This window comes from Cyprinodon variegatus, unplaced genomic scaffold (assembly GCF_000732505.1).
Source record: "Cyprinodon variegatus isolate N-32 unplaced genomic scaffold, C_variegatus-1.0 Scaffold206, whole genome shotgun sequence".
NCBI classification, from domain to species: Eukaryota; Metazoa; Chordata; class Actinopteri; order Cyprinodontiformes; family Cyprinodontidae; genus Cyprinodon; species Cyprinodon variegatus.
Window position 1 is genome coordinate 836,610 of NW_015150659.1, and position 27,708 is coordinate 864,317.

Below are 27,708 nucleotides of genomic sequence, written 5' to 3' on the forward strand. Positions count from 1 at the left end.
CTGCTTCCCAACTGCTTCCTCTTTAAAATTGTGTGCACACTTCTAAAACATTTTTTAAATGTAAATCAGGGAAAAGTTCATTTTAACTTAGTAGCATTAATTGCACTGTAAAATGTACTAGTCACCTCACACTCACAATAACTCACACCCACAGTCTAAGCACGTACATAATATAACCAGATATTCTCCTCTCCAACCTTAATGGAAACAGGGTCGCTGACAGTGGCCGACTTTATGGGAGGGGTGTGTGTGTGTGTGTGTGTGTGTGTGTGTGGGGGGGGGGGGGGGGTGGAGTATCTGGAGGGAGGGAGGGGTGTGTGTGTGTGTGTGTGTGTGTGTGTGGGGGGGGGGGGGGGGTTGAGATCACATTTACCTTGATGATGTGAAACTAAAGATAGCTAGTGAGATGACAGGATGACAAACCCCAAACAAAAACTCTCATGCAAGAAAACCGATTGAAGAGAGAGCTCATGCAATCCACAGAAGCCACTTTGAGAGTATAAGATAAATATATACACAGGAAATGCCTCCCACTCCTACCACCATGCTCTGTCTGTCTGTCTCTCTCCCCTCTCTCTCTCTCTCTCTCTCTCTCTCTCTCTCTCTCCCTCCGTCCCTGGTTCTCACAGTGTTACTCATGGCAGTGTGTTGCTGAGCAGGAGCCAGTTGTGTTTTTCCCCTCGCCACGCTCACTCACTCTCATCCTCTGCTCTGACTCTCATGCTCACTGAGGCACCAAGGACAGAATAGACCTTTTTTTTCTCCTTCCCTTCTTCCAATATTGTATCTGACAGGATCTCTTATTTTTTCTTTTAGACATATATCCCCTTACTCTCTCTGCCGGTTTCTTGGGTGTTAGAGGGGTATCAACGTTGTGTGTGGGTGTGTGAGTGTGTGTGTATGCGTGTGTGCTTGGGGGTTACAGCATGGAAGCAGTGGCACTGTATACATTTCGTGCCACGGAGAGTGATGAACTCAGTTTCAACAAGGGAGACATGCTCAGGGTAAGAAAATAATTTTATCTATCTATCTATCTATCTATCTATCTATCTATCTATCTATCTATCTATCTATCTATCTATCTATCTATCTATCTANTCTATCTATCTATCTATCTATCTATCTATCTATCTATCTATCTATCTATCTATCTATCTATCTATCTATTCAAACTTTTTGAAGTGTTATAAAGTTCTATGTCTTCATGTTGGATTACAGCTTAAAAAAATCAATGTAATCTAAAGAGCTTAAAGAGTACGTTTTGGTTCATTAAAAAAAATAAACCCTCACTGCAATTGGAATTTGACTTAACCATTATGGTCCTGTCTTCCGTTTGTCATTTCTGGTATCACTGTATTGTAACTGTGTTATAATCTGATACGTTCTACTAGTGCTACTTTTACACCTATGACCAAATATTGGTCTGCAATCATTCAGAGTTACCTTGCTCCATTCTGTTTTTGGGGCAGTAAAACATATGTAATATATCTGGTATAGAATTGATAAAACTGCAAACACTGAATGAAACAACTACAAGTTCTTGTTCTGTATGTGAAGTCAGTTCTTGATGAATGTGTCTGTGTTCTAACTGTCCTCTCGATGTCAAACTTTGCTTTATTGCTACCTTACTTCAGTGTTGTTATTATAGTGCCTCACATATACATTCAATGTAAGTTCTATTTTTTTAGCACAAAACTACTTCTGTTGAATATGACTAGTTCATGTTTTTAGTACCACTTGAAGTGGAATGGATTTTTTTTTTCATTATACTTTCTTGCCATTTTCCTGTAGATAATTCTAAGCCGTGATAGGCCTACTTAATGTTTGCATTTGCCTCTTTTTTTTTGTTCTATGAGATCATAGGATGTGGTTTACCTTACAGCAATGAAACTTTATATTCATACACTGGAACTGAGGCCTCCTATTGAACCACGTAGAAAATATGGCTACAGGACTGAAATAAAAATAATCTACTAGGAGGTTTCACAGAATATCTTTGGTTTAGTTCAATTCTCTCATACTTAAGAGTCACCTGCCGCCAATGGGAACAAAACCCAAATACATGTGGAACGATCCCGATATAAAATGATCAATTACAAATGTACCATTTAATTAAATTACCCCTCAAATTAAACCTTTGTAAAGCCATAAATAACAGCGCCATTATGTGAATAAATTGGTGTGAATGTTTGTTCACTTATTAAAATGAGTTTAGGAAACCATTGAAAAGCAAAGAGTTGGTTAGCAAATGTTGACCTGCAACAATAAGCCACTAAACTGAGGTGAGATGTCATTAGCTGATCTGCCCTCCAACATCCGATGTGGCATTTATAGAAGATATATTGCTTGATCTAGCAGCTAGTTAACTTAGTGAGAAGATTAGTGAAAAGAGAACACTATTGCAAAACATGCACTTTAGATGATTAAATGGAGTTCTTAGAGCAAAAAAGAAATACAGTAATAGCATAAAGTTGTCTTAAGCCTTTTTAGCTTCTGCGATTTACAAAATGTTGCTACAATTTGACCAACCATTAGGTTAGATTTATGATTTCGATAGATTACGGTTCAAGCAGTTAGAATCAACCATCAAATAAAATACTGTGGTTTCCTTGCATTTCTGCTGTTGAGGTAAACCAAGCACCAGCTGCCTTTAACTCGTACAACACAGGAAAGAGGGTACCAACAACCATCTCTGCCTTCAGCTCTTGATAGAAAGTTAATGTGTTTTGCAAAAATAACTCAACACGCAAAGTTTGCAAGGCAATCATAAAAAAGATTTTATGATTTTCTTTTAAGATGAGGTACATCAACTTGGCTATTCAAAAATGGAAACTGTTGAGGTGAAATTATTTTTTGACTATAGTGCAAGAGGTTCAGAAGTGTACAGTACAAATACTTTGTTACCTCTCTTAGGTAAAAATTATGGCTATCTATAGTTTACTGGAGTAATTATGTTTTACTTTTATTCCTTAATTTTATTTTTTTTAAATTATCTGTACTTTCTACTCCTTACATTTTAAAAATAGAATTGTTAGTTTTGTTTTTATTTAAGGCCTGTTGCTATTTAACAAAAAACAAAACACATCAAAATGATTGGTTTCATGCAGACAATTCATTTCTTTGTGGTTTGACTCGGTGCTGCACCAACTTGTTGTTCTACACATACAAAAATAAAGAGTTTTTCAAGATGATTCAAAGTTAAATTTGACACTGTTACCGTTAGTTATAAAACTAAGAAAATTAAGTATAAGGAAGTTATCATCCAGAACTGCAGAAAAATGTGCAGTAAAGCATCTGTCCTTTGCATTGTTTTCTGCATTAATTTTACTTTTATACCTTAAGTAGCTCAAAAAATTGTACTTTTAAACTTTTACTTCAGTAAAAAGCTTAAATTGATACTCTAACTTTCCTTTAATAGGGTAGTGCAGTAAAGCATCTGTCCTTCACATTGTTTACTGCATACTTTTACTTAAACTTTTATTTCAGTAAAAAGCTTAAATTGATACTCCAACTTCTACTAAAGTGTTTTTACACAGTAGTGTTTATAATTCTACCTGAGTAATAAACATTAATACTTTTGACACCTATGAAGAGGTTGTACTGTAGCTGCAGCTGTTCAAGAGTCCCACACAGACAAATCAGTGGGGTTAGATCATACCCGGTGGCTTTAATTTAAGAAAAAAAGTAAAATAGAAAAATTGCTTAAATAGACTCATGGTTTTGCAATGCAAAAATGTTTGGCGATTTCATTTTTAAAAATCATACAATTTGTAGTGGGGACCTCCTCTGGCATTTAAATAACGATTCTTCTAATCTCTGTTGTCTGCAAAGTCACTCATGCTTTCAGTGAGGTGGCATTTATATCTGATGCACAAGTAATTACAGTTGGCTTTTTGGAGATCATATCCTTTATGGTAGCAGTGATAAATTACTAACTTGAATAGGATATTCACTTGAAGCACTGTTGGCTTTATGCCCTCTTTCTTCCTACTTGGCAACACAACCTTTATCAAATCATCACTTTAAATGGTGTTCATATTTCTTGTTTTGTGGTTAGAAACCTCATTATAATTGTGTCACTACCCTAAAAGATAAAATGATGAAATAATCATTTAAAAAATGCACTGAACTGTTTTCAGTTGTTGAATAGAAGCTGGTGTCTAAAGTGCCAGAGAGGCTTATTTTTCAAACTTAGTTCCCAGCAAGAACAGGAGCTTATTCTGCTGGGGTGCGCTGCTTTGTTCATGCCTTATTGTGCGGCAGCTGTTTGGAGCCGGATCTATCACAATGAGAAAAGTGGTGACTCATAAAGAACCGGTAAAAATAGTTTCACAGATAAATAAAAAAGTAGCAAGTCTGAATTTCTGTTTAAAGCCGAGAGACAATGTGGACAAGTTTGGACACACGGGACACAAAGGAGGAGTTCAGAGACACCTGTTTTCTTTGTTTTCCCAATGATAACACATTTACTAAAGAACAATACTCAACAAACTTCAACTGATCCTGCCGCATACTTCTATAGCAAGCTGATATACAGATGTCAGCAGGGTTATGTCTAAAATGTACTTATTCTTAAAGTTCTCAGTCTTAATGTGGTAAGAATGTTATTTATTTTCCAGAATCTGTAAGAAATGTTTGTCAAATAATCTTAATTGTAAAGTGTGAAGGCATCAAAAGTGATAAAATCTAATGGTTAAAACTATCATTTATAGTATATTTTATTAATGTAATAATTTCACAAGTGTGATTGTCTAAAATAATCATCTTACTACTTCAAATATGCCAGTAATGTGTTCAACTATTATACATTTCCATTTTGATTATTACAATTATGATTAAATTCTTAGGTATTTTCAACTATATTCACTTTAGTTTATCTACAGTGTATCATTAAATCATTAAAATTGTTAAGAAAGGCTCTAAAAATGCTAACATCTGATTGGTAAGCTTTACCTTAAATAACTATATGAAAGACAAGATTAAATGAGATGGAATGATGGGATTTTTCAACAGGTAGCTTAGAAAGGATTTCTTTCCATCCTACTATATTCAGAAACACTTCTGTTTGGCTGAACGTTGAGCACCAGCTCAATAATAGGGCAATCATTTAGCTCTGTGAGTGAATGATGATTGATGCCATGAGCAGTAAATCAATCTGTGGTCCGATCACATGCCCACATAAAACGTGCAGTGTAGCCATTACAGCCAGCCGATGCATGAAATGAAGTTTCTGAGGTTAGGGAGGAGGCGGGGAAAATTGTTTTTGGCAAACATCCCCCCAAAAAATACATGTTACTACCACATATAATACTCAAAGCCAGTATGTAAGAAACCTACTCTAAGGTTAGTATTTGTGCTGAAACCAGGCAGGCTGGGATTTAAAATACACAACCTACTGCCTTTGTTAGTTTTTAAATCAAAATGAACAAATGTAAAAAAAAAAAATAAAAAAAATAAAAAATAAAATAAAAAAAAACTTGTAATACTGCAGCAGCTATAACAATAAATAGCCTTCTTTTAGTTTTATGTAATTTGATTGACCTGATTCTTTATTTTAGGCTTTGTATGATCTCCCTAAAAGAACAAGTTCTAAGTTCCAATTAATTTAAACCGAATTAACTTATTTTCATAGTTCACATCTACATTTTTCCATTTTCCACATGCACTTGCTATCTCTCTCTCTCTACTTATCTTATTGTGAAGTTATGGGAAATAAAAAAACATAACTCTAAATGAAATTTTTGTATCACAAATCTATCAAATCTGAAGAAGATAAAACTCCATATTATGTCAGAAAAACGTCTATCTAATTCACACCTGTCTTTTTTCAGTTCATTAGTATAGTATGTAAAAAAGTGACAGAGCATCACTCTTCGTGCAATTCATGTACTGCAGGAATCAGAACCTGATTTATTCACGCAGTGACACACGCTTTGTCACAGCAGGAACGCATCACTTACTGATTTATGCTGTAGGCATGTCAGTGTATCAGAGGCACCTCCAGAACAGAAGCAGTTGGAGAATCATTCATTTGGAGCTGTACTCTGTGTGTCCAATAGGTATGTACATTTTGACACCATGAATGATTCACATTTTGCTGGGAATGTCTGGCAGAGGCCTGCGTGAGAAGGAGCTTTAACTCCCCCGCTCCAAGAGAGCTCTGAACACGTTCTGAAAGAGGTGGGGGACATTGAGTCTATAAGTGGACCATCTTCCGTGTCTCTATTCTTGAGCTAGTTGGAACTGTGGTCGAAAGGTTGACGGTCCATGTGGTGGCAACAAACCTCAAACATGCTGGCAGAAACTAGTGGTGAAGGAAGCTGGAAAGCTGAAGGAGGATTCCTATCGGGCTTTATTGGCCTGTGGGACTCCAGAAGCAGCTGATGTGTACCGGCAGTCAAAACGGCAGGTGTCTTGGCTGGTCACTGAGGCAAAAACTTGGGTGTGGGAAAAATTTGGAGAGGCCATGGAGAAAGACTTTCGTACGGCTTTGAAGCGATTCTGTTTCACTATCCCAGGAAAGGGAAGCAGTTCAAACACTTGTTATAGTGGGGATGGTGTGCTGCTGATCTCTACGTGAGACACCGTGTGTCGGTGGGCAGAATACTTCGAAGACCTCCTTACAAGACATCTTCCATTGAGAGAGCAGAGCCTGGGGACTCTAGGGCGGGTTCTCCCGTCTCTGGTGCTGAGGTCACCGAGGTGGATAAAAGGTTCCCCAGTAGCAAGGCCCCGGGGGTGGATGAAATTCACCCTGAGTACCTTAAGGCTCTGGAGGTTGAGAGGCTGTGTTGGTAAATGCAACTCTGCAACATTGCGTGGACAACGGGGGAAGTTTCCCTGGAATGGAAGCTAGGGTGTGGTGGTTCCCCTATTTACACCTCTCACTCTTAAGCCTCCCGGGTAAGGTTTATTCCGGGGTTTTGGAAAGGAGGGTCCGTTGTATTGTTGAATCTCGGATTCAGGAGGAGCGGTTTGGTTTTCGTCTTGGCCGTGGAACACTGGATCAAATCTACACTCTCAGCAGGATCCTGGAGGATGCATGGGAGTTTGCCCAACCAGTGTACATGTACAGTATTTTGTTGATCTGGAGAAGGCATTCGACCGTGTCCCTCGGGGGACACAGTCCCTTTCATAAGGGCTGTTAGGTATCTGTATGACCGCTGTCAAAGCCTGGTCTCACATTTTTAGTGAGAGTTGGACTCAGCCAAGACTGCCTTTTGTTACAGATTCTGATCATAACTTTTATGACAGAATCTGTAGGCACAGACAAGGTGTTGAGGGGAACCGTTTTAGTGGCTTTAGGATTGCATCTCTGCTATTCATGGATTATATGGTTTTATTGGCTTCATAAGAGTATGATCTACAGCTCTTACTGGCCGGGATGAGGATCATTACCTCCAAATCCGATACCAGTCCATTGTGATAAAGGGAGAGCTGAGCCAAAAGGCAAATTTCGTGATTTACAGGTCGATCTACGTTCCTACCCTCATCTATGGTCATGAGCTTTGAGTCATGAACGAAAGACCAAAACTAATTCACATCCTTCCATAGATCTTTTTTTTAGAACCTAAAGTATTTCTCTGTAGTGTGTCTGGACTCTCCCTTAGACATAAAATGAGGAGCTTAGTCATCAGGGGAGGACTCAGAGTAGTGTCACTGCCTCTCCACGTCAAGAGGAGCCAGTTGAGGTGTTCAGACGCCTCCCTGGTGAGGTGTTCTGGGCACGTCCTACTGGGATGAGAACCAGAGGGAGACCCAGGACACGGTTGAGGGACTGTTTCTTGGTTGGCCTGGGAATGCCTTGGGATTCATCCGGGGTAGCTGGCCCAAGTGGCTGGAGAGAGGGACGTCTACGTCCATTACGGCCTCTTTAACTGGTGCTTTTTGGATCAAACTGTTGATTAAGACATTTCCACAAATTGCAAGTATTAAACAGTATTTAACTAGTAAATCATATAGACAAATATTATTGTAATCCTGTCATCTTCATCACAAAGCTTTTGTGGAGGATTTTATAAGAGAGGTTATGTCAAAAGATCCTAAGTCTGACTTTGTGGGGTTAACGCTGTTGCCGTTTTAATTCAGGTTTTTATGAATGTGTAAACCATTGCCATATATGCAGTATATGTCTTTTAACAAATAAAGGATGGAGGCGCTATGCCATCAGTGGCCTTTCTCTGTGAATTACATAATGACAGAGCTCTAAAATGTTCTGATTTAACATTAATTTAAAGAAGTTTAAGCAAGTATATGATGATAATTTGGCTCCAAGAAAATGAATCGGCTGCAATAAGTTTTACTTCTGCCTAAACCCTTTTGGTCAGAGTATAATAAAAAAATAACATGCAGTACTGCATTGAGACATGTTCTTAAATTTGTTCTGCTGATCAAGATAAAACTGAAAAACTGAAGCTTAAGTAAACACAATTCAAATGTATCACATGTTCTATTTCAGAGCATTTTATTCATGAAGATAATAAGTAATGGATTTCTTCCTACATCCATTTTTAAGACAAGTCAAATGTGTCCTAGGTCCCTTCGCCCTTATCTTTAGCCTACAGGACCAATTGAAATGGATTTACATTAATAAATATGGCGTGAGAGTAAGTTATCTTTATTGGGATCTAGGTCCTCAAATATTTCTGTGCAATATGACAAACATTTAAAATATCTAAAAATAAGTCTATGTTTCGTATTCTGAAATTGGCGAATTATCAAAAGAAGTGCTGAATTAGCTGCTACAAAACCTTAGAAATTTAAGCCAGTTTAAATATTCTTGATAACAAAATTACAACCGAGTTGAAATGTATTTGAAGGCAGTGCATTACAGTAAACAGCTGATAGGCTTTGCTATGAGATGTACTTATTGGGTAGTAATTATTGCCTTTTCTCGTGCATTTATAACCTGTACCAACGTCATTACCTTTTCATGTGCTTAAATGTCTATTTGTGTGTTTGCCTTTAGATCACCAACATGGAAGATGATCCTAACTGGTACACCGCTGAGCTCCACAACAGGAAAGGCTTTGTGCCAAAAAATTACATCAACCTGAGGCCACATGCGTAAGCCCCCCACATATAAACAGACACAAGTGCTGACACACATCTTCAACTGTTTTGCAAATCGGTTGACTGATTTCACACGTCCAGTGCTAGTCCATCTAAAAGCTCATCATCCAGTGGCTGCATGCAGCTCCAGGCGCTTTCTGCTCTGCTTTGGACATCTGCAGTCTGGCATAAGGCAGAATACCCAAGGGGACACTCTCACTTGATGCCTTACATAAGTCCACAATCCAGCCGTCTGTGTGTGTGTGTGTGTGTGTGTGTGCTTACTGTTAATCTGCTGGTTCCCTCCCCGTATTTCATCAGATGTTTGGACACCAGCTGAGTCCTACATTCACTGTGACAAAAACACCAATCTGACAACATAATGAGTAGATCAGCTGTGATTTATTAAAGAACACAGAAGCATGATCTAGTTGGAGTTATGTGTCTAAACCCTCACAAATCAATGAAATGTGTGTGGTAACAGATATATTCCAATATGTATAATGACAAAATATAAAAGGACAGAAACAAACAAAATACACTTTGTTTTAGCAATCTGGTTCATAAAAGCTGAAAATCTCTTTTAATACTTGCTTCCAAGCAAACTGCTGCTGTAAACTCCCCTGAGCAAATACTTAGATGCAAGCTGACACAATTGCTCATGTTATCCAGTAGACAACAATAATACACGGTTCAGTGATCTGTTTTAAGCACAAATTTAGCATCTTGTTTTAAAAATAACTTTAGAAACCTGCCGTATTTCTTCCCCACCTTGATTTGTTCTTTATTGTATCTGTCTGCATTGTTTTTTCCTGTGAAGTGTCTGAAGTTTAATGGTTAATAGATATCAAACATGTTATTTTTAAAGTTTGTGTGTTTTTTTTTTAACACACATTTCTATGTAGAACACATTGATAGGTTCAGTCGCCTAAAAAAAAACAAAGAGGATGAAAGCCTCTTAAAGTTCCAGTTGTCATGAAGCCTTTTGTGGTGCACTATAACTTTTCGTTTGCTGATATCTGTCTTTGCTTTTCCTATTTTTTTTCTCTCCCTATCCTCCAGCTGGTTTGCAGGGCGAATATCTCGTGGTGTGGCAGAGGGTCGACTGAGAAACAGGGAGTGCGGTGCCTTCCTCGTCAGGGAGAGTGAGAGTGCCCCTGGGGAATTTTCAATGTCTGTCAGGTAGGAGATATATGCTATTAAATTAGATGAAAGTATAGGATACCTATCATATGTTCTGATCGATCTATTTAAAAAAAAACAAAACATATATATTTATAAAATGGCTGATGATCATTTAATTTAAAGTGAAATTAATTAAGCAGGTGCTGCACAGTGATACAGCACTATTTTCTTGTCGCAAAAAGGATCTGGATTCGATTCCCAGACCTGGATCTTTCTGCATGGAGTTTGCGTGTTGTCCCTGTGCGTGTGTGGGTCCTCTCAGGGTACTCCGACTTCTTCCCACAGTCCAAATACATGGCTGTTAGGTTAATTGGCTTCTCTAAAATTGTCCTTAGGTGTGGTACGTGAATGGTTGTTTGTCCTGTTTGTCTCTATGTTGCCCAGCCATAGATTGGCGACCTGTCCAGGGTGTACCCCCTTCTTGCACATTGACAGCTGGAGATGGGTGCCAGCACCCTTCGCGACCCCAGCTGGGATAAGCATGACGGAAAATGGATGGATGGATTGATGAATTAAACAGATCAGTCTGCAGTTTTCCCTTGTTTTCTCTACTTTTGATAGTTTAGGGAAATATCTAGAGGAATAGGGTAAACCATGAGGTGTGAGGGAAGCTTAGCTTAGCCATTTTCCAGGACCTTGGTAGAATGGTCATTCAGGCAGACTTATACATGACGTTGTCGGATCTAAGTTATGAAAATATTATTTTTGGCAATTTAAGGTCTCTGACTTTGTTCAGCCTTCAAGGGTTGGTGTGATAAGTCAACCTTATGAAACTGGCGGCACCCAGACAGGAGAGGCAGCTTCACTCTGAATGCAAGTGTTTTGTTTTTTGGTTAGGAGAGACAATTATATTTTCTAATAAATAATTACCCATGTAGCTCTAAAGGCATAATTTCATCAAAAAAGTGCCAATAGGTGACTTTAAATGGTTAAAAAATTGGGATACTGCAGCTTTAAAACAACCCTCCATTGTGTCCGCAATCTTGACAGTTATGGTTTCAGAAAAGCGCTGGGTATAATGGGTAATTCTGATGGAAGTGTAATCTCCTTCCTCCTGCATTGGTATCGGTTTTAGACCAGAGTCTGAGCCTTTCCAGACTAATCCTGCTAGTCCTGGCGCTTTTACCAGCAAAAGCAAGATTCTTTGATTGGTTCATCGTTGGGATATAAGTAGCTAAGAGTATTATAGGTGGCTGTCTCAACAGGTCTCATCCTTAATTCCTCTGAGGACGTCTGTCTCAAAGAAGGACCCAGGTGAAAAGGGTGGAAATGTATGAGAAATAATTCTGTCAAGAGTGGTCAGGAATGGTTTCAAAGCCTTTTTTTGTGTGCTGTTGAATGATGTCTGACAGGCTGCAGATTCTGGCTTATGCAGCAGTTTGAAAAATGGGTCAGGCGCTGTTTGTGTGGTTTTTGGGTACTGACAGTGTTACTGTCAGGGGAGACATTTTGACAGCAGTAATCCAAAGAGATACTAGTCTCAAGTCGGCTTGGTTCAACTTAGATTAACCTCACTGTTTAAAAGTTGTATTTACTTATAATATTAGAAGAAAAAAATGTATTTGGTGAAATCTATTGGTAATGCAAATTGTTGCAAATCATCATTTAATGTGTGGCACAGACTTAGAAACAGATAGTTTCACTTTTAAAATAAAATTGATCTACTCTCTATGTATGACAATGCTTTAGATTTAACTATGGTTTTATACCTTTTAACTGATTCTTAACTAAGTTTTACCTGCATTGGTGCTGCAAATTTTCAAGTAAGAAAAGGGACCAGAAAAGTTTAGCAAACTATCAAGGGGTTAAACATCTGAAATTCTTGGGGAAATGTCTCGATTGTTGGCCTGGTGGCTCCAATTGATTACCAAACCTTGAACCTAAGAGGAACAGTTTAGTTTTTACTCTGGAATGGTGGACCAGATCATTGTGGATCAGAATTAGCCTACTGAGAGGATAATTGGAGTTTCATTGCCTGAACCTCATGTTTATAGGACCTGGGAATTACTATGTTCCTAGAGCATTGGGCTGTTCTTGGAGGTGCATGCCATTTCTTAGCTTTTCTGAACCCTGGTTCATGAAACTCAGGGTCGCGTTTTTGCCTTCTGGAGATTCTGGCATTATTTCCATCTCCAAATCATAATCTTTAGTGTGGATTGAATATAATTACAGATAATTGTGAAGCAAGTTTGTGCAGGATTAACTTCTTTAAACCTGAGGTCATGTTTCTCAAGGACAAACGATGGATCAGAGTAAGTCTCTTGGAAGGATGGAGACCCCGAAGGAGACCTTGACTGCATTATTGTCAGCAATAATTCCAGTCTATTGTGGTGAAGAAATGGCAGTTACTACTAAAGATCATGAGCCATGAATCATTACCAAAAGATTGACATGCCAGATTAAAGTGGTCTGATAGTGGTTTCATCTGTAGGGTGGCCATTGAATAAGCTATGGAACATCCTCATATGGATTCACGTCAGCAGAGAGCATCTGCTTCACTACATAGAAAACTATCAACTCAGGTGGATGAAGCTACTGATAAGAATACCTCCAGAATTTATCTGATAACATCACATTGGTGAAAGGCCATGGTGCAGACCCATCAGAAGCAATATTGTCTTAATACATCCGGTTTAGCTGAGAAAACATTGGGATCACCTACAGAGAGCGGTCAATACCTTTTGGAGAGGAATGTCTGTTTCCCCTCTGGACCTGCTCCTTCTCCGATACAACCTTTAATTACTGAAGCAAAATGGACAGATGGATTCTATAATACTGAAAGGTTTTTATATTTAGGTTAGGGCGACAGGGGCGTCAGATGCAGTAGTTTGCCCTGAAATCTAAGGATTGATGGTTCAAGCCCCGTTCCGACTTTCAGTGTCGTTTTGGCCTTGGGCAAGACACTTCACCTGCATTGTCTACTGATGGTGGTCAGAGGGCCCGGTGGCGCCAGTGTACAGCAGCCCCGCTTCTGTCAGTGAGCCCCAGGGCAGCTGTGGCTACAATGTAGCTTGCCACCATCAGTGTGTGAGTGTGTGTGTGAATGGGTGAATGAATGTAGTGTAAAGCGCTTTTTGGTCAAGTTACCTGACTTTAAAAAAGGCAATATATAAGTACATGCCATTTACGGTACCATTTATGTTGGATGATATTCAAAAGCCTCTTTATTAGAAACTGCAGAAACAAAAGCCATTACTTTCAAATTTATATCAAATGCGTGCAATTACAATTAGACACTTTTTTTTCGATGGACAAACAAGTGATAAGAGGAAGTATAGAATAAAGACATGGCCGTGCTGTTTTGATAACTGAGATTTGATGAATACAGACAGTATTTGGGGCCTTTTTTAAATTCTGTTTATTGTTAAAAGGCAGAATTCGTGTAAAAGGATTTTCTGTTGACCACGTAGCTTTCGAGAAATTATGCCAACCAGGACTTTCATAGATTTTCAATTTGTCCTCCCTGGATGGATTCCTAATTCTCTTTGACTAGACAGAAATGCATTCACACTTTGCTGGGACTTAAATATCTGTTCATTTGAACGAGTATTTTGTTCTATTTGCTTGAGATTTTGGAATTTCCTTCTAACATCTGCCCCTTGGCCTACTTGTAACTACGGTAATTGAAAGTATTTACCTTGTACATTCTCTAAAAAGAAATCACTGTAAATGTCCATTTGTCCCTCTATCTTTCCGCATGTCTCCTCACACGACTATTCATCCAGATATACACACATTGTTTATACTGTAAGCTAATAAACAGTTTCTCTGGAAATATCAGTTCCACATACCCGACCTTGCTATTTCCTGTTTTTAACTATTACTCCGTGAATTCCAACATTGCATAAATCCTTCCATGAACGCTGGATACACTTACACCCAGAAAAGTACAAACATTTTCCTGTAGCCTTTTTCCTGTAATAGTTTAAGGTCATGTGAAACAAAAAGTATTTCCTCTTAAAAATAGGTTCATGTAAAAATCTGTGCATGGCCAAAACTCAACACATGAGAGGAGGTAATCCGATAGTTGGCTTCCCACAAGATTATTGTTTTCAAAAACTGAGAAAACTATGTCCTCAGGTTAAATTTGATTATCAACCAAACGTCTGTTAGTTACATGTACAGTATTAGATAGATACATTAAGCTTTGTGATATATTAAAGCATTTTTTACAATTAATTTAGCTAATTGCAGCTTTTCTCTAATGAAAACCTAAAATGAAATTCTTCAAAAAAATTAGGGTCCTACATAAGATTAATCAAAAGAGTATTTTAATAAAGAAATGTTTTAGTATTTCTTACACAATCATAGGGAAGGTTGTTGACTTTACAGTTGTTCAGCTGACAGTCAGGGACATCCTAACTAAGGATACTAAAAGTTAAAAGGTCATGGCCAAAAACTACTGCCTGTTCAGAATGTGGCAAGCATAAAAAAAAGTTTAGTGGAAGGAAAAAGTGTGGTACACAAAGCAGCAGGAAAAACATCAGATTAGATAAAATTGTTACACAAAGTCCATTTAAAAGACAAACAAAAGATGCACAAAACCCAACAAGGGAAATGAGCTGAAGGTCAATACTGAAATAGCTTGAGATTTTTTTATGTATCAGTGTGGCCATATTATATTATACCTCCGGTTATTACCTCCAGTTATCCTCTGATTATTTCAATGTGGATCTCTAAATGTTGGGAGCATATAGAGGAGAAAAATATTTAAAAGATGGACTGTATAAAAAGAGATTTTTTTCATTTCTCTTTAAAAAACGCAATTAGAAGATGTACTTTTATATTACTGACCTCTATTTGCAAACGTTTCAAACTGTAAAAACTGAATTTGGTAGTTCGTTCATGTTGCTCGTTATCCATCATAATGAGGCCCTTATCAGAAACATTATTTCAGTGTTAGAGAAAGCTGACCCTCTGGGCTAAACCTACACTAAAGACACTCTGTAAGCTTCTCTGACTTTTGACTAACCCACACAAAGTTCAATACAGCAACTATTCTCACTTGGGGGGTAATTTCACACTTGATGGACCTCAGAATGAAATAAGAATAAATTAAAGCGCAGGTTAAAAATGTGTCAACAAATGAAAAAGTAAGCAAGTTATTCTATGAAACATATTCTTGGTGTCTTGAAGAACAGCTGAGTTTCCTCTAGGTTGTATTTAGCTCAGATCCTCTTTAATCAATAATATATAGCTAAGTTTAAAAACCCTTTTAGATCTCTAGTCAGGACCCCTGAGGCGCTATATGCTTGCTTGTCTATTAAACCATGGATAGAAATATATCCAATGAGATCACAGCTAAATGGAAGAACCTTGTTTAATTAGCACAAGTGATGTCTATAAATTGTTAGCAAATGGGCATAGTTTTCTATTTCAGGCTCTGTTATGTCCAGAGGGTACATCAAAAGCTGAAAGTATAAACATTATAAGACTTACAATACTGCGCACGTCCTAGACTCCAGGGGAATAGATACATACAGTTGCGTATGAATAGACTTGCATATCTATGCAAAGACTGTGCGTACTTATTGTTCTATTTTATGATTCTAAGCACTAGAATGATTTCCATTACCACCTTAAGCCATTATTTGATTGACACACTGTTCAGAAAAAAAAAAAAGATTTCAAATGCAAGGCAAAGTATATAGCAACAACGAAGCACTAATTTGCACACATTCAAGTGGGAAATAGAAATAGTTATGAAGAAGGGGAAATGATAATGATTATATTTGGTTTTCCTTATAGTATCACTACTGAGCAAAAACTGGTGAATGGGGGATAAGCGAACAGAAGCAATCAGCTTTGTTAGCTCAGAGAAAATAAATCTGCAGGAGTAGAAAGAAATGATCGGATTATAAATAGGGGGCCTAAAAGCTCCGCGGCTTATGTACAGCTTTGAGGCTGCAGCAGAAATCCAACGATCAAAATGATCTGGTAGAACCTGCTCTTTCTAAAGAGGAAGTAAGAAATCAGTCGAACATTAGAAGTGATTTTACACAAATGCCACGTTCTATCTGCACCCCAAACTCTATCTGCACCCCAAACACAAGCCAACACTTAACAGCGACCATTTTGCAAAAAAACAACAACAAAGCCTTTACCATATTATAAATGACAACAAGTGAAAACATTAGTAATAAGATATTAAAGCTGATGAAACTTAAAGATTTTTTTTTTTCTGCGTGGCATCCCTTACCCCCGTCAGCTCTGCATCAGACAGTCAAATCACCCAAAGCAAAAACCTTACATAATCCTTTTACAAACAGTTAAAGTTTGTAAATAGTTAAAATTTTGCTTAAAGCACCCAGAAATAAATCAGGATTCCTTAATTAAAATAGCAGCTGACAAAGTTATATAATGTAATATAGTACAACTATCTGAAAGATCAAGCTCCAACAAAATGTTCTTTTTTTTTTTTTTATTTGTAATCTGTCTGTCTTTTTGTTCACCCGTCCACCTGTCCAAAAATAAGATGTTTGTATAACTGACCTTATTATTTTCTGTTTTTTTTTTTTTTTACCATTACCATTTTATGTGTTCAGGACTTCCTGCAGCAGCTCTTCCCCCTGTCAGCACTGCGTTGAACATGAGGTCATATAACCCGAAGCAAAAGCCCTAAAAATTCCTATAAAGAACAGTTAGTTATTTTGCCTAAAACAATAATGAAAAATACGTATTTATTAATAAAGATAGCAATGAACAACATCAAAAATATTTCCAGGATCTTTCTGAATGCATTCTTACCTCTCATGTAATTTGATCTCTCTAGTGTATTAACTATCATTTACCTTATTCATTTATTTCTCTCTGATTGTGTCAGACTTCAATAAAATCTGCTGGTAGCTTCAAATTAAAGACGTTCAGACTAAACTAGCTAGAAGCATAGCATTTTTTAATTGAACACATTTTTTTTCTGAATCATAAAGCATTAAACTTTCTTATCTTTTTACTGATTTGACCATAATGTTTTGGATAGAAGTCAAACTGCTGCACACACTGTAGAAAATAACCATCAGGATACTGTAGATTATTAAGGCTGGTTATTATGACCACACCAGTCAATAATTCAATCATTTCTATCTACTTAAATGCTCTGATCTGGTATAATTTGAAGACTCACAATTAATGAATGAAACTAATGTATGGAAGGTATAATTACAGGGATAATCACATTTCCAAAATAGTATGTTGAGTGTGTTTTACATGGAAATGTTAACATTAAAGTACATATTATGCCTTGTAAAGAACAAGTGTATTCGGTTTGAAGTTTATTTTTGGAAAAAGTTATGCTATTTACTTGGTTTTAATATGACACCCTGTTTAAAAATGTTTACATTTGCTTTTATCTCATTATAGAGGAACAGAAATAATGTTGCTAAACAGTAAGGCAAATATAAAGCAATGCTGCCGAGAGTTAGAGTTAGGTATTTTAGCTTAGCATGAAGGGAGTTAAACTGTGTTTGCAGAGTAAATAAGTCTGAAAAACTGTATTAACATTTATTAAAAATATAAAGTGACTTTTTTAACCTGGTAAAAAGCCCTGTCAGCTATGATTACATGATTTTTTTTTTCCATGTTGCTAAGCTAAGCTGTTGTTTAGCATACAGATACATCAACTTCACACAATTTTTGAAAATTAAAAAGTAGGTTAATCCCATGACACTGGTAGCTTAAGATAAAAAAAAAAATATGCTTTGGTTGGTATAAGGCTCCTTTAAAGTTTTTTTTAAGCCAAGATTTCTAGCCATGAGCCATGAAATGCATTTTTATTTTTTTTTGTCATTGTTATTGTTTTTTTACTCTTGGATTTCTTTAGCGTGACCCCACAGATCAATGGCAAAATTTAATACCACAGCTCAGTGATCAAATTTTATCAGAGAGACAGCGATAGCAACACACACACACAGACAAAAATAAGACAGAGTTAGATAAAGAGAGAATGAGCCAGCACTGTGCACAAAATAGCAAGAACAGAAATGTTTATGGTGTATGGATTTGATAGATGATGCAGGTTTTTACTTCACTGAAGCTTCAATAAGACTAACTCTGATGAAAGATCAAATCTGCCAACGTCCCCATGTCTCTTTTAGCCTCGCTCTATTTTTCTGTTTCTGTTTTGAAACTGAGGTGTGAAATTGTAATGCTTTTATTTTATTTTAAACTGGGCTAAAGTTGTCATGAGCCAATAGATCTGTGGAAAGATAATTAGTTATACATATCACAGATTGTAACTTGGTATCATCTTAACCTTTTAAGAATTTTAAAGGAACACACAGCAGTATCTTACTAGAATTATTAGTTTTAATTTCAAAATGTATACAGAACTTTTCATCTTTGTTATAGAATGTCACTAGCTAACGTTGGCACAGGCAAATGTGCTCTAGTCTGCAAACTTTATCATCCTGAAGATTCCACATGTTTGATATCAGGAGCAGATTATTTTTTTTAAGGGTGTGCAATAGAACTAGGTCAGTTAGAGTTTAACAGGCATCATACACCTGCCACAGGACATGAACCCCCCCCACCCGCCTTTAAATCAACTACTTTAGAGAATACAGCGAGAGAAGGGGGAGGGTGTGGTTTGAAAGTTCCTCTCTCTGAGTTTCTATTTAGGTTTGGGGAGTGTGATGGTCATGGAACAAGGTTATTTCTACCCGGTGAACCATTTCTGTGTCGATAAAATCAAGGTCTTGTTAATTTATATTGAACATTTCCAGCAGTTCTAGTAGGACAAAGCATTTTACAAGCAAAATAGCTAAGTGTTAAAAGAAAAGCATCAGAGAAAATATAGAATAAAGGAGATCAAACATGCAAACAGAAAAGAGAAAATTACTCAAAACTGCTGTTAACCTGAAAAAAATAAAATAATAAAAAATGCCAAAAGGGAATAAAATACATTACAATGAAAAGTACAATTAATGACAGTAACACAAATACTTAAAAACAAATAAATGACAAGTATTAAAGGTCATTTCATAAAAAAGTCGTAAATAAACAATTTGAAATGACCCAGTGTGTAAATTTATTCCTAAGAGGCAGGATAGTATGGACCTGCAATAACTAAAGGCACTGATTGCATCTGAATACAGCAAATCAGTAAGAACTCTATGGCTAAATTTGAAGGGTGTTAAGATTCTTTGTGGTAAGCACTGTCCGAATAGTGCTGTGTTAAGAAAGGAGGTAGGAAAAGGAGCCTGTATGCTTACTATTATAGTTCCTTTAGCATAGGGAGTTTGTGAGGACCCGTCAATGCAGCAGGATGTTTTGTAAAAAGTGTTCAGCCACTCCCCGCCCGCACCCCGACTTTATATGATGTCACCTTAGAGCGATGAATCTTCTCAAAGAGAAGACATTCAAATAGCCAAACAACCAAACAGATATGTTTTTGAAATGTTGGAGGAAGTCAGAACTACCCACGAAAACCCACTCTTATGCAGCGAGAATATGATAACTCCTTACATCCTCGGCTAGTATTCAAACCCAGGACTTCCTTGCAGCAAGGTCAAGGTGCTACAAATGTCACCCTCCTGCAGTCAAAAGCGGATGTATTTTTTTTTTTTTATCACATTTAATCAATTGTGCTAAAACTAAAGATTAGATAACAAAAATAAATGTGTAAAATCTACTATTGCAATAAAAGATTCATTAGTTTTAGGCCTTTTGTTCACTTCTGCACCTTTGGTGCCACTGAGCCACATTTCTAACTTTTTATCCTCCCACTCAGTGTCTTTTATCATTCGTATCACAAAGTCTCAGAGGACAAATAAATCCACTCAACTTTAAAACAGGTGATACTTTATTCATGCTCCATGTTGCCTAGACCACCTCCCTATGACATGCATAGCAAGGACAGACTGACATGCACACAGCCAATATGCTTTAAGTCCTGCATATAAAACGGAACAACAAGGAGTATTCACACGATACACATTGTCAGCAACAAAAGTAATTAAACCTACGATTTGAAACACATAGACTCTATGTGGCACTTAACACACATTCTCTTTTACATTGACAGCTGGCAGTGCGATTTTGGTCGTTAAAAATATTCCACACATCTGCAGTTTAAAACAGCAGATTAGCAAACAAGATGCTGGCAGAGGCCAAAGCGAGATGAGAATAGGGAAGTGAGAAAAGACTGATGATAGAAACCATGAGCTAAGAGGACTCTTAGCCTTGCTGAAACCGGTATGTGCTGGTACAAAGCTAAAGTTTCAAAAATAACTTTTATTTTCATCTGTGTCGGACTGTCTGCTGTATCCCTGCTTCTATTTCATTTTCTCTCTTCCATTTCCTTTCACTTGGGGAGAAAACACAATCGCTCCATATCTTGCTGAGAGCCCTAATTATGGTGAATCGGAGAGATGAGATGCCACTTGCAAAGAATGTGCAGGGAGTGCTTGTAATCCAGCAGAGACAGATGTGTTCTGCATTATTACAGCTAACTGCTTCTGCACTATCTCTGGAAGTTAATTATCAGAATTGTCAATGCGATTCCCAGCAAAATAACTCATCCTCGTTTTCCTTTTCCTGCATGATTTGTCCCTTGATAAACAACTATTTTTGAATCGACAATAAAGTATGTGTAGGATTAAATGGAATTTCTAAGGTGATAAATGATTTGCAAAATTTTTTGTTATTTTCCACTAAAGCATATTGCAAATATTTCACTAAATGTTTAGCCATATTTTGATGTTTTTACTAACTTACCTTAATTTTTGGCTCTCAAGTTAAAAAAAAACCCACTTTCCCCATGTTGATATTCCGTAAATTCATAGCTTTTAAAAACTATGAAAACACTTTATACCAAATTAATTTAAGCAGCCTTTGAGTTTGAGTTTCTTTCTGGCAAGGATTCTAGCATTTTTGCTTGACTAAGATAAAAAAATTTTTTTTATCTTAACCCAGGTTTATACCTCATCCAAACCAACATTTCTTTGCTTAACCTGGATAAAAACTACAGGTGAAAGGGACAGTTGCAAATCCATGTATCAATGACTGTGATCTTTATGTAACTTCCATGTTTAAATTTGTATTTCTCTGTGTTTTTTATGTCAATCATGACAATTTGTGGGCCTTTGAGATTCTCAGCATACAAGCATTTGAAACAAAAGTGATGAAAACGATCTTTCCTTTTTAATAAAAACCTCACTGCACAGATACACACTTTACTTTCTGCTATTTTCATATGCAGGGAAAATTTTCTTTTTAATTATCTAAAGAATCTATAACCATCTCTAAGTGAAATCAGATCAAATTAAAATGAATGGAAACAATGTGATAACACTTTAAAAGCCATTAACCTATGTAAGCCTTATGGACACACATACACCCTCTGTGATTTGTTTAGAAATATGGGGGCGTTTGCTGATTTCCACTACATATTTGCAACAGTTATATAAGCACATAATCACTAGGAGATGTCCAGATTTCTAAAGATAGGTTTCCAAGTTACTTAGCAACCTCCACAAAGCAGGACAACGGAGCAGGTGATTGCCAATTTCTACTGGCCAAACTCTTTCAATTATCACATCAAAGTACACACTTTAACACCACGGCTACAGTTAAATGTGTCACTAGCTGCGGCTCATCACTATTTAGATGCATGGAAACATAATGTGTTCTTTTTCATCAAAATGTGTCATGAAATGGTGCCAGACCAGTGTGACCTCAGTTTAACAGGTAATTCTCAAATGGTCGGTGTCATGAGATTTGACCAAAAAATGACATTTGGTTGGCTTAATGTGATACAAAAAACCCACAAGCAGCCCAGGTAAACGTCATTAATAGCTCTTTTAACAAAAATACAAACAGACACACACTCACTCACACAGACATGCAGAGAAACACATTTGAAACTATTAAAATGCATAAATCTCTTACCAAATCAAGTCTTTTTTATTTGTCTTGTTGGTCCTAAAAACTAGCATTTAATTCAATTAAAATAGATGGGAAATAAGGTCAGTGCAGTTTTTTTAAGAGTTAAACGGATAAGACTGAATACATGCCAGCTTCAACAGCTGACAGCTGTGCAGCCACAGGGAAATCTCTGCAGACTGAAGGCCAGTAGAGTTGGTATCTATCCAAAGCTGGACCTGAAAGAATTTTCTGTTTAAACCAACTTGTGACATGAAGACACTTTTTTTGTTTAAATGTGTTTCAGTATTTACCTCTGTTGTGAGAAGATGGGGCTAACCATGCTGCAGCTCCCCCTTATGGTGACCTATATAGCAGTAGGTCTAGGCCCTGTTATGAAGTAGGCCGAGAATAAAGTATAAAGTTTTTTAAGCTATTGTTTGCACAGCCAGAAAAGGGACAAAGGTTGAGTTGATTGAGTCACATTTGGTGCATGTTCAAGCCATCCATCACTTTTTAAGTATGTTTTATTAACATACAATTTTTTTTATCAAATAATATTCCTCATTATAATAACATTTTTACCCTAAATAAGATTTTTTTTGTAGCTTTAAAAAGAAAACAGTTCAATACATGCCAGCATGGGGTACCATGCTGTCGTCATTAGCTTCTTGTTAGCTTTCTTTAAACAACAGTGAATACATGGAATCATCAATATCATCAAAACCCCAAATGGTTTAGTTCTTAATGGTTTCCCTAACTTTTACCAGATCTAAACCTCTGTGATCACCTTTGGAAAATGTTGAGTGGACTCCAATGATCAGCAACTTTAGCAAGGAAGTTATTGTCCTTTTCTCTAAGACGTCCATGCCTCCAGTGTTGCGTATCTTAAAGTTTTTTTTTTCAAGAATCAGTTCTGTGAGGTCCACTTAGCCTCTGATCACTCTGCAGATTCTGTTCCTTGGCTTGTGTGGGATTCCATTCATTATCTTTCTTCAATATAAAACTCTCCTGGAGGAAGAAAAACATGGACAAGCATCAGCTGCTTTATCCCCAAGCACGGTGGGGGCAGGATCACAAGTCCCTGTGGGAGTGTCTTGCCGAGAGGGATTTGCAGCGGTTTGGACAGAAAAACAAGCGTTTTGCTCCATCAGTGTTCAAAGAAAACGAGCCTGGACATTGATCCTCAGTGCTCAAAATGAATATGACTTATGGCATAAGATTGGTGATCATATGATGATTTTGATTTCTTGTTTGTGTAGAATATAATAAACTCCATTCCACTCAAAACATCAATTTCCCCTCTTCTCTGTTTGTGTGTTCTTTTAGTTATGGGGACCATGTTCAGCATTTCAAGGTGCTCCAGGACCGCTGCAGCCAGTACTACGTGTGGGACGAGGCCTTCTCCTCCCTCAACGAGCTGGTAGACTTTTACCACAGCAACAGCATTGCTAAGGAGAGGACAGTGTTTCTGAGAGACCCAGAGCACTTTGCAAGGGTGAGCATATATATGACTCATTGTTTCTTTCTTTCTGCCTGGCTTTTATTTTACCATGGCAACCATGCAAATTGATGTTTTTTTTCAAGAAGTTTAAGAAGAATTTCAAGAATTTTTCCCATTTTCTAGTCTTTTGGTTATAGGAAATTTACCAATTAATTTCAAAGTTTTTCCGTATACTAATAGTGCCGGTTTTCTATCTCCCTATGTCTGTAGACTCCATCATTTTTTAGTGTCATCATGCTCGCTAAACCACAGAAAGCACATCTGTTCTAATCAACAATCAAAATTCTTGTCGCTTACAGTTCCAATAGCAAATAAAACGTTAAGATACAGTAAAGTAATTGTTGAATCTGAAGTCACAACAGGGTGACAACAAGCATTACATGCAGTCCAAGCATTCATTTTTCATTTTGCCTCAACTTTAAGGGGTATGTTGTTGTTTTTTTGTAATGGACCTTTCCAGAGGCACTCCACATGCTGGCTGACTGCAGCAGCAGGGTTTTATAAAAAAGGTGCTGTTCATAATGAAAAATCTTAGAACTGCTGCCATTTTGAAGCAGCAAAATCAGTAATCTCTGTCACTGGGATGATGGAACATGAAATAAATAGGTGAAGCTGATTTACAGCAAACAGCAAATGAACTTCTTGGTTGTATCACATGCAAAGAAATAATTTATTTTCCTATATTTATTCTGTTCTTCCTCCTGGGATGCTACTGTCACCCTTCCCACTTCTTAGCAGGTATAAATATATACATATGCAAAGGCGTCCCTGTGGAAAAGGTGATGAATAGACTGCCGATAGAAGACAAGCTTGCACTTCTTGGCAGCTATTCCTGTCAGTGGCAGAGAAGCTGCACCCACAGGCTTACACAGTCACTACAGATGCTTTAGATCCAGAGCAGTGCTCAGAGCATATTGGTATCACTCTAACAATGTCGGTGTGGTAATACTCATCATGTTGCATTTATTCCCTTGGGCTTACATTTGAGTAGGTACTCTGTTTCCTGGAGGTAATTAAGTGACTCTTCTGCAAGTATCAGTACCAGGGTTTTATGAATATTTAGCTGAGAAATATTGGTTTGTTTTGGCTTTTTCTCTGTTATTATTTTAGGTTGTGTTTTTACATAGGAGGTATGAGTGCTAAAGATGAAAACAGGTGCACAGGATGATTAATGAGGTTTGAAGAACGTCCCTCGCTTTTTATTTTTTTATGTACCTTGGGTGCATTGCAGGGTTCCTGGTCAGTTTGAAATGTTTTGTTCTCTTGATTTTAATGTCTTCCCTTCTCTCTCTCTTCCTTATTATCTCCCTGTGTTCTTCCTTCCATCATGTCCGTCCTTCTTTGCTACCCTTTTCTGTCCTTACCTTGTTGTGCCTGTCCTTCCTTACGTCAAACCGATGTTCTTAAAATGTCACCTTTACATACCTTGCACTTACATCCATGGGAAGAATTAAGAAAAAAATAATTATGCAACCTTTGCTGCAGTAAAATAATCTCTCACTGACACAGATTTCTTTTAAACATGACCTATAATTTTAAGGATGTTTAATGGTAGGAAGATAATCCCATGCTTAGAGGAGCACCCTTGGTTGAAACCCTTTTATATATCACACATTTTTGTTGATGCGTTTCCAGAAAGTTCAAATTAATATTGTGTGACTTCCTGTTTTTATGAGGGCAACATGACATCACACTGGGGCCTATTTCTTTTTTGCAAGTGACCGCACAGCTGAATAAGTACCTATACTTATCTTACCAACAACCACACTGAAATGTGTGGAAAGGGAGGTCAGAAAATAATATTCCCCTCAGCTCAGTGGTAGATAACTACAGCATTAAGTAGCATGCTGGGGTAATCACGTCTTCAGCAACCTGTAGATGCTGTCAACATGGCAGCTTTTGAATAATGCCAAGAAAAAGTATTTTTTCTGAATGTGAATGTACTTATATTAGAGGAGTGTGACTCCAGGTCACTCCGTTCTTTATATCGTCCTTGGCTCTAAAAAAGGATGCTGATCCAGAGCTCATGTCCAATCCAAGCCTTCAACAGAAGCCTTCTTTAACGGGTATCTATACAATAAATATATGGTAAACAATATATTGATATCAAGAGTCCTGATATCTGCGTCAGCAGGGATTTTGCTCCAAAACAATAAAGTGTTTAAATGTAATTATTCTTTCTAAGCATATCAGTGAGAGTTTATGTTACTGTTAGTGTTTTATTATCTTAAAGTGTTTTATACGTTGTTACCTTGGGATTTGTTATTTGAGGCAAACAGCGTATCTGTGAGTAGAGTGTGTCTTCATGTGTTTGAACTATTGTGTTAAAATGACCAGACTGTTGTTATAAGGAGTCGTTCATTCTTTCTCATTCTGAAATTTAAAAATGTTGTTGATAATAGAAGCTGAATGTTGTCACACACAGAACAGATTCAAGAACAACACATGAATTCTCTTTAATTTAATTTACCACATGATGTTCTTATAGTAAAATGGTCATGTTCTTGTAACAGGAAGTGAGAGGATATGTAGTTCTTTAGAACTACATCTCCTATGCTTGTGGCAATGACTCAATCACGTCTGTTTAAAAAAAGACTTTGAGTGTGGTTCTCTCTCAGAGAGCACAGAAGGTATTCATTTTAATCTCATAAAGGTTTGGAAGGCAGGGTATCTTCTTAAATTGATCCCTGCAGGAACATAAGTTGATTTATTTCTTTGGATTCGATTTAAATTTTAATAAGAAAAATTATGATCTGAAGGCAATTTTGGTTATTACAATCGACTATTCAGCTAGCTCTTTTAATTTGGCCCATAATCAAGAAAATATATTCAGTTGTATTTTATTATATTCTGTAGCAATATCTGTATGAGTATTTTATACAGTGTTCCCCTAATCCAACCAGGGAAGTGTTCAGCCAATCCAGAGATTACTTCTGGAAAAGAAAAAAACCTTAGAAAGTCAGTCATATATTAACATATTATATTATTTTCTGTTCTTTAAAACAAACAAAGAGGAATCAAACTTGAATACTATGCTATTTTTTTATTACACTACTTTACCATACCTACTTTTTCAATGTATAGCAGATTCACATTTAACAAAAATGTGCATTTAAAGCTCCACAAATACCTTTTTGCTTTCTTTTTCAGCTAAATAAGATCACCAGAAGGTCTTTTATAGAAATTAGCATTCATGTGGAAAGCATTTTTTTTTTAGCATAATGAACTTGGTCATAGAAATGATATAATTTGTAGAAAGTATTTCATTTTGGCTGGAAATAATAAGGTTTAGCAAGGGTACTGGAAGAAAAAGAGCTTCTCTGGGTGAGGTGTTCATTTGCACTGCAGCTTGAGGCATCATTGGAGGCAGTGGAGACTTGCACCAACTATCAGCAGGTGCAATTTTTACCATGTAGAATAAACACAGGTCAGAGAAGTAGTATTGCTGTCACACTGGTTTTTTAAGCAGGCTTTTCTTCCTCTTGGCCTTCAAGAGATGCAATCGAAGATATAATAAAAGCTCTTAACTAATATCTTCCAAACAAGAGAAACACTGTTTAGTCTCACTGTAAATTTTCCTATACTGTACAAATAATGACTTCTGTGCATCCACATGTGAACACATACTTTTTAGTTTTTGTCTTATATATGCTTGTTTTAACAAGCAGGCTGGTTAAGAATAGCTTAACTTTTATTTTTTCTATTTCAAAAACCAGTGGAAGTCGCTTAAAGGTAAACATGTCTCCTCCAATGATCATTTTAACTTGATAGGTTTGGTTTATTTCAAAAACACTGGATCATTTTTGTAGGAAGCATGTTATGACCTATCTTCCCAAAGCAAACCTGAACATAACAAGATTAGCTTCTATAAAGGAGCCTTGTCTGTAGTGATGCCATCTGTTATTTAGGTCTTGCAGATGTATCTAACTGAAGCTCATCAATTTATGTTTTCATTTAGAAATCAACCATGGCCTTTAAAAAAAAAAAGCTCCCTTGCAGTGCAGCCTGCAAATGAAAAGAAGGGAAAAGAAATTGGTATTGGCTGCAGATAGCTGGTCTGCAACGGTCTGTAGCATTTTGAAGATGACCAGATAAGAAAGCAATACTGG

General features: G+C 37.0%; 1 protein-coding gene across 1 annotated transcript in view; it reads left to right on the plus strand.

The window, feature by feature from the left end:
- Positions 1-669: 669 nt before the first annotated feature.
- Positions 670-27,708, plus strand: part of LOC107088092 (GRB2-related adapter protein-like) — a 35,866-nt gene continuing 8,827 nt past the window's right edge. Inside the window, exons 1-4 of the mRNA XM_015380032.1 lie at positions 670-1,004; positions 8,969-9,066; positions 10,114-10,233; positions 23,425-23,593. Of these exons, the coding sequence (XP_015235518.1) occupies positions 927-1,004; positions 8,969-9,066; positions 10,114-10,233; positions 23,425-23,593 (465 nt within the window). The 5' untranslated portion in view covers positions 670-926. The remainder of the gene's footprint in view (positions 1,005-8,968; positions 9,067-10,113; positions 10,234-23,424; positions 23,594-27,708) is intronic.